General features: G+C 57.4%; 1 protein-coding gene across 13 annotated transcripts; it reads right to left on the reverse strand.

The window, feature by feature from the left end:
• Positions 1 to 203: 203 nt before the first annotated feature.
• Positions 204 to 15213, reverse strand: CAMTA2 (calmodulin binding transcription activator 2). 13 transcript variants are annotated; one of them, XM_022596057.3, is made up of 23 exons: positions 15082 to 15213; positions 13681 to 13775; positions 13367 to 13470; positions 12921 to 12988; positions 12703 to 12838; positions 12035 to 12106; positions 11617 to 11770; positions 11139 to 11273; positions 9650 to 10590; positions 8805 to 8931; positions 6982 to 7116; positions 5232 to 5347; positions 4426 to 4610; positions 4045 to 4123; positions 3681 to 3903; positions 3221 to 3522; positions 1942 to 2138; positions 1505 to 1688; positions 1228 to 1299; positions 1092 to 1112; positions 739 to 926; positions 480 to 554; positions 204 to 380 (listed from the first exon to the last, which is right to left on the reverse strand). In XM_022596057.3, the coding sequence occupies exons 2-23, from the start codon at positions 13709 to 13711 to the stop codon at positions 317 to 319; spliced, it is 3609 nt and encodes a 1202-aa protein (XP_022451765.1). In that variant the 5' UTR covers positions 13712 to 13775; positions 15082 to 15213; the 3' UTR covers positions 204 to 316. The 13 variants fall into 13 exon arrangements, with proteins under 13 accessions (XP_022451765.1, XP_022451762.1, XP_089756627.1 ...); XM_022596054.3 differs by having other exon boundaries at positions 12035 to 12121; XM_089900501.1 differs by lacking the exon at positions 12035 to 12106.
• Positions 15214 to 15401: the final 188 nt, after the last annotated feature.

Genomic DNA, 15401 nt, shown 5'->3' on the forward strand with positions numbered 1-15401 from the left:
CAGGGAGGGAGCTGTGGAGAAGGGGCAGGCAGGGCTCCGGAGGTCACAGCTGAAGATGCAGGTATGTGGGGCGTGGGTCTTCTGGAGCCAGGGACTAAAAGAAGGGGGGCACGACCCGGAGGGAAGAGGAGAAGGAGCCGGGGGTGGGAAAGGGAGTTCAGCACTTCGGAGGGGGAGGGGGTGGAGACCGAGGACTGGCTCCAAGAGAAGTGACGGGAAAGCTGCCGACAGGGGGCTCCCCCTCCCCCAGAGAGCCCTGTCCCTGTTAAGACTGCAAGAAGCGGCCCCCAGGGTGATGAGAAAGGCAGTGGAGAGGTCAGGTGGCCAGTCCGGGCTGGGGAAGCCCTTCCAGCTCCTGGTTCTGCTTCAATTCCCTCATCCTGCGGAGAAACAAGGATGGAGTCAGAGGAGACCCGCAGATCGGGGAGGTCGGGTGGGGGAGGTGGCAGGCCCAAATCCAGTGAGGGAAAGGACAGCACCTGTGCCGGCAGCGCCGCAGGAATCTCATGATCTTCCGGGCTGCCTGGTCCTGCTTCTTGGTGAGAAAGGAGCCTCTGGTGGAAGAAAGAAAAGATGAGACCTCACAGGACACTCAGGCATCCTCTGCCCTCCGCCCCTTAGGGACCCTGGCAAGGAAAGGCAGGGGGGCAGGCTGATGAGTCGGGAGCCCACGGACAGTGGGCATGGACACAGTGGGTGGGCAGAGAGGGCCGAAGGGCCAGAGGGCTAACGCCATACTTGTTGCGGGCAGGCAGGGTGCCCGTGGGCCGGTGGGGAGGCCCGGGCCGGCGGCGGTAGGAACGGTAGTGCTGCTGGATGAGCACCGCCGCCCTGCGGCTCTGCTGAAACCGCTTCTGTTCATAGTAGCTTCGGAACTTGCTCTGGATCAGGATGGCCGCCTGGGTCATCTTCTTATAGAGTGCAAACTGCAGGAGTGGGGAGGAGGGGCAGGGGCTGAAATGGACAGAGACCCAAACCCCTGAGGGTCACCCCCAAGTTCAGTTGATGCAAGTCTATTTCTCTAATCCACACACTCATGGAAAGGCTGAATCATCACAGACAACCTCACACCCAGGTCTCACGCCTAATACCTTAAGTGCAATCCACGTCAGCTTGTGGAGAGAGAAGGGGAGTTAGGGCTCCGGCAGCATTCTGGATGCTCTGGGCTGGAATGGGTGTGTGTGGGTGTGGGTTGGTGGGTATGCTTTCAAGAGAGGACGGTCTCACCTGCTTGTACTTCCGGTAACAGCGCTGGATCACAGCTGCTGCTACCTCCTGCTGCTCCTTCAGCCGCCGGCCCTAAGGGGAGAGAAGGAGGTCTCAGCACTTAGCTGCCCACCTAACAGACATGTGACCTAACCTTCCGACTTGCCTGGGGTCCCCGACCCTTCACCCCATCCCAGGCCTGTGTGGATGACTGTTGTCCCTCCCAAAGTCCTGGGAACCTGTAATCTCCCCACTCAAGATTGTGTAATTCATCCCCTGAAACACCCAGCCCCCTGACCTTGTACTTTCGGAAGGCTGTCTGGATGACTCGGGCTGCCTCGTACAGTTCCCGCTGCTCGTGATCCGACAGGGTCAGCAGGGCAAAATCACTCTCCATCTTGCCACTGGCGGACGCAGAGAGAAACTCTGCCCAGGAAGGTGCCGGAGGGATAGCCAGGCGACCCCGCTCAAAGGGCAGTTCGCTGCAGGGACAGGGAGAAGGGAGGCCATGGGGCATCTGCAGTCCCTCTTCTCCCACCTGGAGACTGCTGTGAAGGCACAGCCCCAGCAACAGAGCCTGCAGAGTGACTTCAGAACTCAGCAGCCAGTGCCAATCCCCTTTTCAAAGGCCCTGGGGCCTGAGCCAGGATGGAGCTCTGGCCATGAGGAAGTTTCCTCCCTCCCTCCCATGTTCCTCTGAAGAAGGATCTGGAGGCTTTGTCCTGAGCTGGTCACCTGGGAGGGGCTGAACTGGGGAAATGGTCCACATTCTCCAGGTAGCTGGCCAACCAGGACATGGTCTCGCTGAGCCCCACGGCCCCTGTCCGCTCCCGCATTGGGGCTCCGGCCTCAGGCAGCCCGACAAAGTCCTCCCGTTTAATCCGCTCTGGTGTGGCTTCGATGATCTGCTTGGCCAGTGAGATCATGTCCACCTGGATGGAGGAGAAGCTGGGTGAGCCTTGAGGAGCCCTGACTACCAGCTGTTCCGGCCTGTTCCGGCCAAGGCCGTAGCGTCAGTCCACTTCCTATCTTGTTCCTCCTCTCAGCACCAGACGATGAGGCCTCAGGGACGGCTGTCCCTGCTAACCCTGTCTTTCTCCGCCAGTGTTCCAGATTCATTTACACTTCTTGAGGTCCCACTCAGGAGTACAGCCCTCTGTGTTGAGGCATGGGAAACATGGGCTAGGAAGGACATACACCACATGGGAATTCAGGAGCTGGGCTAATGAAGGGCTTACCCTTCCAGGCTGACTGCCCACTATCCCACCCGGCCTGCCCCATGCCAGCTCCCACAGACCTGGCCATGCCCGCCACCCCATCCCACTCTCCAAGAATCAGCTCAGAGCCTGCCAATCACACGACACCTTATTGAATGGCTCCAGCCTTGCCTTTGCTCCAGGCCTGAAGCCTGCAGCACTTCCTGCTGGCCACACGTAAAGCAGCCTACCTTGTGGAGCTGTCTACATTTTTTGTACTCCAGTGCTACCCAGTTAATCCATTAGCCTCTCTAAAGCACATATGTCCCCAGTCCTAGCGGGGGAGTACGCTGCTGCACTTGAAGATCCACTCTCTCATGTGTTCATTCATTCCACAAGACTCTCTTAGCTCTTACCCTGTGCAAGCCTCCCCCGACCCCGACCCCTTGCCCCAGGTCATTGCCAGATGCTTCCATCTTGCCAACCTCTCTGCTCCTCACTCCTCCCAACTTCCTGCCATTGCTCTCGTTCCCCAAGAACCTTGTCCCTTCGTGGATCAACAAGTAACCCCTACAACCCGGCTCTAACTGAAGATATTCCCCAGAATTTTTAACCCCCGATGCCTCATGACTTCTGAGTCACAAGCTCTGACAGGAGCTAAGCAGAGGATAAACTTGCCTGTCCCTAAATGAGAGTAAATGGCCCCTTCTTCCCAAACTGCAGCCAGACTGATTCTGTTTTATGGAATGGTCGGCATCACCCCACCCCGCGCCCCACTCTACTTCGAGCCCTCATAATTCCATCGGCATAAGCGGTACCGGGATCACGTCCACAGCTGGTGGGCTGTCAGTTTCCGCTGGAGCAGCCCTACCATCTGGGGCCGGTGGGAGAGGAGGCGGTGAGGGTGGGGGCCCTTTGGGGTTGGTGGCTTCATAGTCCATGAGGAGTAGGGGGGCCTCTGGGGCACCAGAGGAGAGCTGGCCTGGGACCATCTCCATAGTAATCTCAGAGGTTGGCAGAGGAGCAGGGGGAGGACTCCCATCCGGGGCACTAGAATAGGCTGATGTGACGGAGAAAGTGCCATCCGATAGCTCCGAAGGCGAGGAGACGCTGCTCAGACCTGCGAGGTGAGGGAAGGGGGTGAGGGCAGAAGGCGCCACCTGCCCCCTTGCTGCTCTTACCTCCCCATCCCCGCTGCCTCCTCTCGCACTCTGTCTCCCACCCTCTGGCTTTCCCCTGGCGTGTCCTCCCACCCGCAGTCCCCTCTTAAACCCTCACCAGTGTCTGGGCTGGAGGAGGGCGGCGACAGGGCAAACGGGGGCTCAGCTGAAGCTTCCTGTCTCTGCAGTTCCTCAAGGCAGCGGGCAAGGCGCACGTGACCCCGGGAATGAGCCACAGACAGGGGCAGGCGGCCCAGAGAGTCAGGAATGCTCAGTGCCTGTCTGTTCCAACGGAAAAGGAGCACGGCAGCCTCCAGGTGGCCCAGGGCACAAGCCCACATCTGAGAAGAAGAGGGTGGAGGTGGAGGTGAGGCCTGGGGCCCGTCCTCACTCCTCCCCTGTATCCCTCAGAGGATCTTCCCTTTGAAGAACCGTTCCCGTTTCCCATTGCCCACGTGCACTCAGGAACCCAGCATCCTCACCAGAGGAGTGCAAGAGAAATGGTCCACGTTGAGTGGGTCAACCTCTTGCTCTAAGTCCAAGCTTCCAGTCTCCACACTCCTGGAGGGTTTGGGAAAGGGACAATAGGGTCCAGTCAGGGAGAAAGGGCGCCCGGTAGGAACTTCAGAATCGAAGGGACTGGGAAGCACTAAGGTCAGTGGGATAAGCAGTCAAAGAGATTAATGAATGTAAGGAGGTCAAGAGGTCAGCGTTGTAAGTCAGGGGACATTAAAACTCCGCCAAGTGCAAACCCTCTTCCAGCCCCTCTTCCTTTCCACAGTGACCCCAGCTCCCATGGCAGGGCTCCAGTTCCTCCTCAGTCCCTGGGCACCCCCTCCCTGCACCCGCTGGCCCCGGCTCACCGCCACTGGCTCAGGGTCTCGATGAGGCGGGCGTAGCCCTGGGCAGCGGCCAGGTGCAGCAGGCTCATGCCCCGGAAGGGGCTTCCATGGGCTAGACGTTCAGGACCCCTCCAGGTGGGGCGTGGGATCATGCTCTCTACCAAGACTACCACCCGTGCCTCGAACCCGGGTCCCTGGCCTTCATCCTGTGGTGCACACACCCTTAGGTAGAGATGTGAGCATCCCCAGCCTGGGATGCCCTTAGCCACCCCACGCCTGTCCTCTCAGCTTCCAGTTCTGCCCTCTCCCCACACGTCCCAGTCTAGGTTCCCACCACTCAGATCTCTGATGGCCCATCAGTCCTCCCAGTTCAAGTTCCTGGGTGTCCCCCCCCGCCCACAGGCAGCTTCCTCCAGGCCAGACCTCACACCCACTTGCCCATGTTGTGCCTTCACTCTGGCTCAGATCAGTGCCATATCCACAGATGACTTCCCCCACTCAGAACTCAGAGTCCTCTCCCAGCCTTCTTCCCTCCGAGACCTGGGACCCCCAGAGCACTGAGCCCCAACTCCCTGGATCCCCTCCCCCACCCTCTCCCTCACCTCCACCCTCCTTCAGGCCAGAAATAGTCTGAAGCCTGTCATGCCAAGAGGGTGCCCAGAATAGCCACTCTTGCCGCGGGGCGGGGGTGGGAGCAGGATGGCGTCAGGGACAGGGAGGAGGGCTGGCTGGGGCCGGAGAGCTAGGGGAGTCACACACTAGAGCCTATTTCTAAGGAAGACCCTCCCCCTGCTCCCTACCGTCGAGTGCCCTCCTCGCGGAGGTACCTGAATCGGAGGGGCATCAGGACCCCGGTAGGGGGCCTGGCCAGCTGCTGCAATCTCTGCCATCCGCTTCTCCATCTGCTCCAGTCGCTCCAGGATGGACATCCGGAACTGGTTGTCTGAGAGGGAGTGGACGTGGGGGGCTCAGTGGGCAGAGTCTAGGGAATGCCCTGGACACCAGAACTGGACCCTGTTCCAGAGTCTGGGTGGTGAAGACACAATCATATCCTTTCCTCCTCTCCAAACAACGGCCCTTTACCCACCCACCTTCTGAATACAGCCCCCCAGGACCAGTCCTCAAACTAGGGGTCTTCATACTATCCATCGACCTAGGACCTGAATCCAGAACCAAGACTGTGTCCTTCAAGACACACAGACAGTAGGACTCCCCACAGGGAATCCAGCCCTAGCTGCCCCAGATCTCTCTCTCTCTCTCTCTCTCTCTCTCTCACTCTCACACACACACACACACACACACACACACACACACACACGCTCCCAGCCTTCTCCCAGGTGACGGTTCTGTCCCTTCTTGCCCCAGACACTACCTCTGTAGTGGGCTGGGGCTCAAGGCCTCCAGGGTCCCTCCTCTCTGTTAACCACTGCCCCAAAGAGCTCAGAGACTGTGATTTGAAAAGCACCACCCCCTCCTCCTGGCCCCCCGCAGCTGTCCACAAAGAGGATGGCGGGGAGGGGAGACGACAGAGATGGATGGTCACATCCATTCCTCCTCCTCCTCCCCCACCCCATGCACAAACGCACATGCACACGTCCCAAGCTATATCTGTTCCCTCCTGAGATCACACAAGGACAAGGAGGGGAGGCAGGAGGGGGTCAGAGCCATGGGGAAACAGAGAAACCGGTGCAGGCTGGGGATGTTCTGAGATGCCAGGACAGAAGGGCATGAAGGTAGAGAGGGGACAGTGGGGAGGAGGTGGAGAGGCATGAGCAGAGGTGTGACAGGAGAGTGTGGAAGAGATAAAACAAGGAAAGGAGAGAAAGCACAAAGGAGATCTGGGGGACGTACCAAACAGGCGATAAGGAAGAGGGGAAGTGAAGACAAGGGTCCTAGGAGAAATGGAAAGAAGAGGGAGGCAGGAGACCCACAGGAGAGCGGTAAAGCACAGATTAGATAGGGACAGGAGGAGACGGAGAAAAGCAAACCTTGAGAAAGAAGCAGATGTGGAGAGAAACAATTCTGAAAGCCACAGGAGGGATAACCAGTAAAAGGGACAAACACAGTTCTGAATTTAAACAAATACACACACGTACGCACATACGTGTGTATGTATGTGCACCTCTGTATAAAAAACATATTAAAGGTGCTGTATGTTACTGAGCAATGTTATAGTCAATTTTCATTTTTTACTTTGTGCTTTTCTGTAATTTCAAAATTTCCTATAATAAATGCCTATCTTTATAATTAGAGGAAAAAATGGTAAGAAAGTTTAAATACGTGTTTAGGTACATATATACACTCATGTGTATCCCATGTATGTTGCTCTACACCCTGTCGCTGCCCCTCCCATCCTCTGAGATGCAGAGGACAGGACAAGCACTGGGACAAAGCTGGCTCCAAGATTTACAGGGAAGAGGAGATGAAGGAAGCTTGCTGCCTCATTCAGAAATGACCAATGAAGCAGGAGCTGGGAAGAGCAGTAAAGTAGGGGCAAGGCAGTGGCTGCCTGAGTCCTGAGGGGTCTAGGAGCATGACATGCTCAAAGGTTGTGGGGTCAGAGGGCTAGGTACTCACCGTCCAGTGACAACCAGTCAAGCTGAGTACTAGGCAGTGACAGGAATCGGCGGGCTCGATACTCAAAGAGCACAGAAGCAGAAAGGGGTCCCTCCCTCCCTGCCACCTGCAAAGACACCAGCCCAACCTCATGGGCTGGGGAGGGCAAGGATCAGCGAGGGGGCTCTCTTTCCTGGGCTCTTTCTCTGACCCCCTGTGTCAGGGTCACAGGTGATCATTTCACATCTACCTCCCCTACTCCCCCTGCTGTGGGCCCCAGAGGCTCCCGGCTTCAGTGGCCTTGGCACTAACTGGGGAGGGATTCCCTTCGTTTGAGAACTTAATACCTACTACAGGCCAGAGACCCCTTGGCTTCTAGACCCTGTACTTAAGGATGTTGTCGTGCAGCACCAAGGTATAGAAGCAGCGGATCAAGAAACACCTATACTTGTAAACAATTTGATAATGGTGAAATCTCTTGATCCCCCAAGATCAAGGTCCAGAGGTCATAACCCTGTTACTAAGATGCGGGAAAGGAATTAGCTGCTCACCAACAGGGCCTAATATGAGCTCTTTCCCAGGGTCTCAATGTCTATAGCCTTGAGAATGAAACCACCAGGCCCTGGCCCCAAGACCAGAAGCTGAGACTCCCAATTCCTAGCTTCTCTGGTCTCAGCCCCTCTCCTGCAATCCACCATTAAACAGGGCTGTTGAGACTGGGGGAGGACACACTCATAGACAGCAAAGCTGTCAAACTGTCACTCTAGTGGTCCTTAGGGTCCCACAGCAACATTGCTGAGTGCCAGGTAAGGGGCAAAGGTGGTGGCAAAAGGGCAGAGATGAGCCTTGGCAATGACATCTAGACCGGGGCTGTCCAAAAGAACTTTTGCTCGGTGATAGAAACATTCTGCATCTGCACTGTCCAATAGGGTAGCACTAGCACATGTGGCCACTGAGCACCTAAAATATGGTTAGTGTGATGGAAGAAGTGAATTTTAGGGCTTCCCTGGTGGCACAGTGGTTAAAAATCTACCTACCAATGCAAGGGACAGGTTCGAGCCCTGGCCCGGGAAGGGCATCCTACATGCCACGGAGCAACTAAGCCCGTGCGCCACAACTACCGAGCCTGAGCTCTACAGCCCGCAAGCCACAACTACTGAGCCCACGTGCCACAACTACTGAAGCCTGCGCACCTAGAGTCCGTGCTCCACAACAAGAGAAAGCCATGACAATGAGAAGCCCGCGCACCACAACGAAGAGTAGCCCCCTCTCACCGCAACTAGAGAAAGCCCGCGCACAGCAACGAAGACCCAACACAGCCAAAGGAAAAAAATAATTAATTAAAAAAAAGAAGTGATTTTAAATTTTATTTAATTTTAATTCATTTCAATAGGCACATGTGGCTAATGGCCAACATATTGGACAGCACAGGTCTAGAAGCCAATGTCCTTCAGTCCCAAGACTGGTTGGAGGAGACCAACATCTCTCCTTTCTCATTCTCCTAAGAACTCCCTGGATTGGAGCCAGAGGGCCTGGACAGACATTAGAGACTCCGTGGGTCAAATGCCTGACCTTATAGGAGGGGAGGCCAAGGACCTAAAAAAGGAACAGACTTACCCAAGATCACCAGTCAGCTAAGAAGTAGATTTCTTAGACCAGAACTAGACCTTCTGACATCTAAGCTCAGAGTCATCTGCCTGCTGGTGGACCACAGGGCTCAGCCCCAGGACTGGATGAGGTCTTTCCACTCTCAGGAACAACCCAACACATTTGTTCCCAGGTCTTCCTGGAAGTCCTAACTGTCCTATCTTAGTCCCTTCCCCTACCATTCCCAGTCCCCATACCGGGACAGTAGCAGCGTAAGACACCAGGCTGGACAAGTGAGGCTGGCACTGCGATGTGATCGAAGACGCAGGAGTAATGCTCGGCGGCCTCTGTCCAAGGTCCTGTGATGAGCACCTTGACCCCACCCTGCAGACGTAAGTCAGAGAGCAGTGTGACTGGAGCTCTCTCTGTTGATTATCCCTTCACTCAGTCATTCATTCATTCATTCAGACCCTGAGAGAGGATCTACTGTCCTCTGTACACCCCTGGGTCTGGGGTGTAGGGATTGGACAGGACCCAGTGGAGTGAACTCAACCCACTGTCCCTTCTCCCCACACTCCTGTCCTCTACCTGAATCTGCCAGAAATGGGGAACTGATTGCCTCCCCCAAGGCTACCAACCCATTTGCACATAGCTGTCACCGGAAGGAAGTCCTTTTCTCAGGCCCCCTCTGGACCCCCACTGTAGTTCCTGCTTTCCCTCCCTGGAGCAGCAAAAAGCAGAACTTCTCCACTGCTGAACACAGTCTTTCAGCTTCCCAAAGTCTGCAATCACATCCCAGTTGTATTTTCTCTTCTCCAGGCTGAGCTGTCCCAGTCCCTCCCCGGCCCCATCCCACCCCATGAAACAGCCACCAAGGAATGAAGTCCCCTGGGGCACTTGAGGGACTCACACAATCACAATTCACAGGTAGAAGGAGGAGGGAGGGAGAAAGGGTTAGTCAGAGGGCCTGTGAAAACAGGAAACGAGCTACACTCTATGAGGTTGGGAAGAGAGCTAAGCAGCCGTGGGAACTGAGGGAAACTAGGTCACAGACCACAGGGTAAGAGGGATGCAGGAGGGAGGAGAGAAGCCTGAGACTCACCTCAGGGTAGGACCACTCTGGGGAGAAGTCGGTGATGGTGCTAAGAGCAGGAGAGAGCTGGGGGGCTGGGGCAGGGCCACTCGGAGCTTCGTCACTGATGAGTTCTCCCATGAGCTCAGGGAATGATGAAAGACTGAAGGGCTCCAGTTCACTGGCCCCACCAGCTCCTCCAAACAAGGCCTCCCCTCTTCCTACTCTGCCTGATGGCTCCAAGGGGGCAGGTGAGGGTGCGGGTGAAGCAGGGGGTGAAGGTACAGGTGGGGCAGCCCCCTGGGCCTTGTGCTCCTCCCCACTGTCATCATCTTGAATGAAGAAGCAGTTTCCTCTTCTCCCGCCTGCTCTGGGCTGTGGAGCGGGACCCCGAGCAGCTGCCTGGGGCTCCAGGGCAGCAGCGGGCTCTAGGGCAGGACAGGGGGTATGGGCAGCCTCTGTCTCAGGAAAGTCTGGGCTTACCCCCTGCCCTCCTCCATACGTCTGGCCCCTCTGTGGGCTGTTGAGAAAACGATCCGGGTCAAAGGCAGGGCTGGGAGGAGCTGGCGGGGCAGAGGGCTCAGAGCCTACGACTACAGCCAAGCTCATGGAAGGCCTAGGATCGGCCTGGGAAGCCAAGTGCCTGGTGGGCGTCAAGCCCCCAGTTCGCTGCTCCAGTCCCGTCAGGAGGAGGATAGCGGTGCCTCCTGTCGAAGAACCCCCTCGGGAGGTGGGAGGGCTAGGTCTGATCTCTAGGGGTTCCGCAAAGCCGGAGGAAGAGGAGGAAGAGGAAGAAGAAGATGGGGAGGTATGTGCCTTGGGGAGCTCTGGGGGAAGTGGGGCTATCAGTGGAGGGGGTTCAGGGGGATGGGGATGGGGGACAGAGGTCAGGGTTAAAGCTCGGGGCTCCACTTTGGGAGAGATGATGCGGTGTTTCGTGCTGCTGCATTTGTGGGTAAGGCTCCCAGAACCTGCAGTGGAAGGGGTGGTGGGGAGAGAAGGGATACGACACATCTTTCTCCAGCCTTCCCTTACTGGAAAGCTTTCATGCATTTCCTGAGATGTCACTAAACACCAGAGGTGTCATACTGATTATGGCCACTGGGAGGCGGCAGAAATATTTCTCCTCCCCCTCCCTCCCCCTGGAGGAGCACTGCAGGAGAGGATTGAGGGCTTGGGGGAATAGCTGAGAGAAATAGGTAAAGGCATAGAAAAAGGACAAAAGAACAGAACCAAGTGGGTACCAACTAAGAATAAAGCTAAGCCTGTGTGTAAGTGGTAGTGCTTGGGTGGCCAGGAGCTGCTTTATGAAGAAAGCAAATAGAGAGCCTGGGCTGCCAGGAATCAAGTAAAAGGAACTGGGCAGTGTGCAGATGGGAAGGCCTCTGCTCATCTGGCCCATCTTTCTGGAACATGCAAAAGACATGCAAATAAGCATGCAAATCCCAGCTATCCCCCTGATGTGAGTAAGGGCAGCACACTAGGAGGGAGGAGGGTTCCAAGGTCAGGGGTCACTAACCAAGGCCTCCACTGCAGAGACAGGCGTGAGTTCGGGGTGCAGGCTTGGTCGGGTGGGTGTCCAGGATCTGCTGCACCAGCTGCTCTACAGAGAACTCCTCTGTCCCGTTCCCACAGCTCCACTTGATGCCATGAACTAGAGGAGAGTTGGGGGGAAGTGCTATAGGACCCCCACAAAATAGTCACCAGGGAATCTTGATGGCTCTTCCAAGCACCTGAGATGCTCTAAGACTTCTGGCTAGGTGAACAGAGGCCAGCAGCCTCAAGACAGCTCCCATAGCTCACAGCTGCCCTCCATATTCCAACACCTTAGATCACACCAGGGACCCTGGTACCCACCCACCCACCCAGGAAAGACCCCTCCTGGCTTGGGGGGAAATGGTCACCCCACAGACTCCTGAGTATAGAACCCTGGCCCCTTTGGGAGCTCCCTATGTCCACTTTCCCCATTGAGAGCTGTCCTAGCCCTGCTGCCTTACACATGGGCTTCAGCTGTCCCAACAGCTCCTCCCGGGACCACTTGAGCCACTCTCGACGGTCGCTGCTGATGGAACAAAAGATGGGGCTGCAGCCCTTTCCACAATCCTCCAGGGCTGGGACGTTCAGGTAGTGCACAAGGACGATGTCAGGGTTCTGAGAGCACAAGGGTACATGCAGAGTGCTATGGGGGGGGTCCTGCCACCCAGGGGTTCAGCCTCCTAGTCCTCACTTTCTTCCCAGGCACCCCCAACCTCACCCCCCAAGTTCTGGCTCTCTCCATCCCCAAACCCCTTTCTCTTCTTCCCAGTCTCCTTTTCCCACTCAGAACCTAGTCATCCTTCCACTTCATTCTTGCAGGCCCCCACCTCCCTCAAAGAGCCAGGTAGACTCTGTCTCCCTGAGCTCTTCCATCCTCACCTGGAGCAGCCAGTAGCAGCGCCGATGGAATGTGGGGACGATGGAAGAGTGAACGTAGCAGCCATAGAGACACTGCCAGGAGACAGGCTGGGGTGGGGGGAGGGCTAGTCTGCTCCCCAACTCTTCCTCTGTTCAGTCCTTTTGCAGGAATCCCAATCTTTCCACCAGCTCCTCTTTCACCCTCACCCACCCCCACCTATTCCCCACACCTTTCAAATCCCAGTACCCCATGTCACCCCAGGACAGAGAGGAGGGAACAGTGGGGCCAGAGCCTTAAAACAAGGACCAGATTTGCCATATGGAACCATCCAAAAATCAGAGGGCATGGCAACAACACATCCAAGATGAGGAGCAATGATTTGAGGGAAGAGAAACCTGTGCTTAGAGGGTCAGTACTCGGACCCCTGCGGGAAATGCAAGGGAAGTAAGGAGATTGGGCATCTGTGTCCTCCAGAGGGAGGTGTGGCCTAAGTCCTGGAGAATTGGGTCACGGAGGGAAATGGGAAGCAGAGAGTAGGCTAAGCAACCACCTAGCGGATCCAAAGTGAGTGAGAAGGGAAGAGTGACTGGGAGGGTGGTAGACAGAGAATGTCACCAAGCCCTGGCAGGGCTGGAACCCAGCTAGCGGGGAGGAGGACCAGGGCAGGTGAGCTGGAGGCCTCGCTTACCTCCATGCCCTGGACCTTCAGCTTCATGTGGTCCTCTCGGGTGGTCTTCCCGTCCTTCCGCTTCTTCCAGAGGTAACCATCCTTCCGGTATTTCACCTTCTTGCGGTTGTAGAGGATAATAGAGCCATTCTGAGGCCTGAGAAGGGAAGGATTGGCCTCGAGTTCTGTGTACAGAACCCAGGATCCCTGCCACTCCCCACCTTCACAAAATTTCTCACCTTGTCTTGGGTGCACAGGATAGCCACTCATCATGCTTCTCGAAGGTGATCAAGTAGGATGCAATCTCCTGCAGGAGAAGAGGCACTCAGGTGGGTGTCCCTTTCCAAAGTCTCAGGCTGGCCTCTTGGTCTTTCCCATCTATACCTCGGGGATAACAACACCGTCTGCTCTACAGCGTCCTTGGAGGACTGAATGAGATAATGCAGGACAAGTACTGAGCACAGTGCTTGGTTTGTAGGAAGTACTTTGTAAGTGGTAGATAGTATCTTTACACAGGTGGATATGCCAAGGAGAAGCGAGCTACTACAAGATGCAGGGCTTTATACCTCTCCTATGATCCTCAAAGAGCCTAGAGAATGTCGACAGGCACAGCAAGACCCCCATTCACACTCCTCCAGCCCACCAGGCCCTGCTATGCCCTAATCCCCCAGGCTCCCTAGAAAACCTCATTTGTATTCCACCGGAGCCGCTCTGGAGGCAGCAGCGCACAGCGAGGAAGACACTCCAGCAGCTTCTTGGGTAGAAAGATCTTCAGGTGGTGGCTGTTCTCTAGAGGGGATGAGAAGGGAGGACTTAGGGTGCTGCTCCTGATGTCCCTGTGATAATCCAGGGGAAAAGGGCCAAATCCAGAGCATGGGGCGGGGTGGGAGGGTGGGATGAAATGATGACAAGGAGAGCAGGGATCCAAGAATTAGGTCACCACCACTTGGGGAGAAAAAAAGGCTGTGCCCAAACTGGGAACCTGGCTTGTGAACTCACCAGCAACCTCGGTGGTGTCCTTGGTATTCATGGTGAGGGCTCCAGGGGGCAAGGTCACCCCCGGCCTGAGGGGCCGGGGGGAGGGGGAGTCTGTGCTGGGAAGGGAGAGAACAAGGTCATGGCAGAAGCCTCCACACTATCCAGGATGAGGAGGATGAGGTAGGAGACCAGGTACAGAACTGGGTCGTGATATCTAAGAAAGATGAGGAAGCGAGAGGAAGGGGCTGGACTATGATGTCAGAATACAGCCAGGGAATGGAGGAGAGGGCGAACCCAGACATGGTGCCAGGAACCAACACGAGCTGGAGACACAACAGAACAGAGTAATCAGGAAGAGACCGGCAGGGTGGGGGAGGGGAGAAGGCCAGCGGGGCTGGCGTTGGGCTCTTGCGGGTCTGGGGTTGGGCTCTTGCGGGTCTGGGGCTACGGTGAGGTCAGGTCCTGAGGCTGGGACTCAGAGCATCCGGTTCTTGGAGGATGCTTTGGCACATGAGAGCCTGGATGCTGGGGGGAGGGCAGGAGATCTAAGTCCGGGTGGAGAGCTAGGCCTTAGAAGACACACCCTGAGTTACTTCTCTATTTGATTTTTTCGAAGGTGAAGGGCAGATCTGACAACTGATCTTAACCTACACCCTTCCCTCCAGATTGGTCAGGGCCTGGTAGAATCTGGGCTAGACACCAGGACCCAGCTACCCACCCTCAGGACAACCCATCCTCCATCCTGAGGCTGACCGCCCTGTGCACCCCGCCGCACCTCTCTCCCCAAAGCCTCTGCCTCCCTCGGCCTCCAGGCCTACTCTAGCCCATCTACCACTCTGGCTCCAGCCTGAGCCCCCACCCTCTTGGGGGAACAGATGGACGCTGGAGGATGCTCTCAGCGCGGGCTCCACCAGGTGTCCGGGGATGGGGAGGAGGAAGAGGCCCGTCCGAGCTCGGCTGTGAGCACTGGAGCCTGGGTTGTGGTAAGGACTCCGCCCTAGGGCGCAGGTGCGCAGTCCTGTATGGGGAGCCGGCCAGGGTGCGAGGCGGGCCCGGGGGCGGCCCCCCCGCCGCGGGGCGGTGGTCCGCGGAGACGCTCCGAGGTGGGAGGGTCCCGCCTCCCTCCCGCACGGAGGGATGTCCTGCAGGAGATGCGGAGCAAAGTCCGCGGACGCGTGGCGGGCAAGGGACAGTGCGGGTGCCGGGGTGCGGGGGTCCCCGGGACGGTCCTGCCCGGCAGGTCCGCCGTGGGGCCCTGCACCGAGCTGCGCCCCCTGGCGCGGGGAAGGAGGACGGAAGCGGGGAGTGGGGGCGAACCGGGAGAGGGCCGGTGGTCCCCGGCGCGGCGCGCAACGTCCGGGCCGGTGGAGCTGCGCCCCCTGGCGCGGAGCGGAGAGGCGGGCGAGAGGCCCCGGCTCTTACCTCCCGGGGTCCCGCGGGTGACGGCGGCAGCGGCCATTCTACCCCACACCGACCCCCCCCAGCGCCGGCTGACAGCGGCGTCCGACGTCACTGCGCACGGGGCGGGGCCTCCCAATTAAGGGGATGGGGGTCGGGACGAGAACCTGGGGTCAGCACACATGGGGCTCTGGGTGGGGCGCCGGCTGGAGGGACTCGGCTTCCAGGGCCCCGAGCCAGGCGGAGGGACGGACTGCCGGGAAGTCCCGGAAGGGGCAGCAGCGCTGAGGGGCAGGATGCGGGGTCCCGGAGGCGGAAGCTGGGCCGATCGACGTGACCTCGGC

Source organism: Delphinapterus leucas, chromosome 19, assembly GCF_059928025.1.
Source record: "Delphinapterus leucas isolate spDelLeu-1000000601 "Yukka" chromosome 19, BTC_Dleu_Yukka2, whole genome shotgun sequence".
NCBI classification, from domain to species: domain Eukaryota; kingdom Metazoa; phylum Chordata; class Mammalia; order Artiodactyla; family Monodontidae; genus Delphinapterus; species Delphinapterus leucas.

Excerpts from the sequence above, each read along its gene's own strand:
- CAMTA2 (XM_022596054.3), bottom strand. The coding sequence starts at position 13,711 with ATGAATACCAAGGACACCACCGAGGTTGCTG. Across the intron at positions 13,471-13,680 it reads GGACACCACCGAGGTTGCTG|AGAACAGCCACCACCTGAAG; the intron begins GTGAGTTCACAA and ends CATCCCCTCTAG. Across the intron at positions 11,274-11,616 it reads GGGACAGCTGAAGCCCATGT|TTCATGGCATCAAGTGGAGC; the intron begins GTAAGGCAGCAG and ends ACTCTCCTCTAG.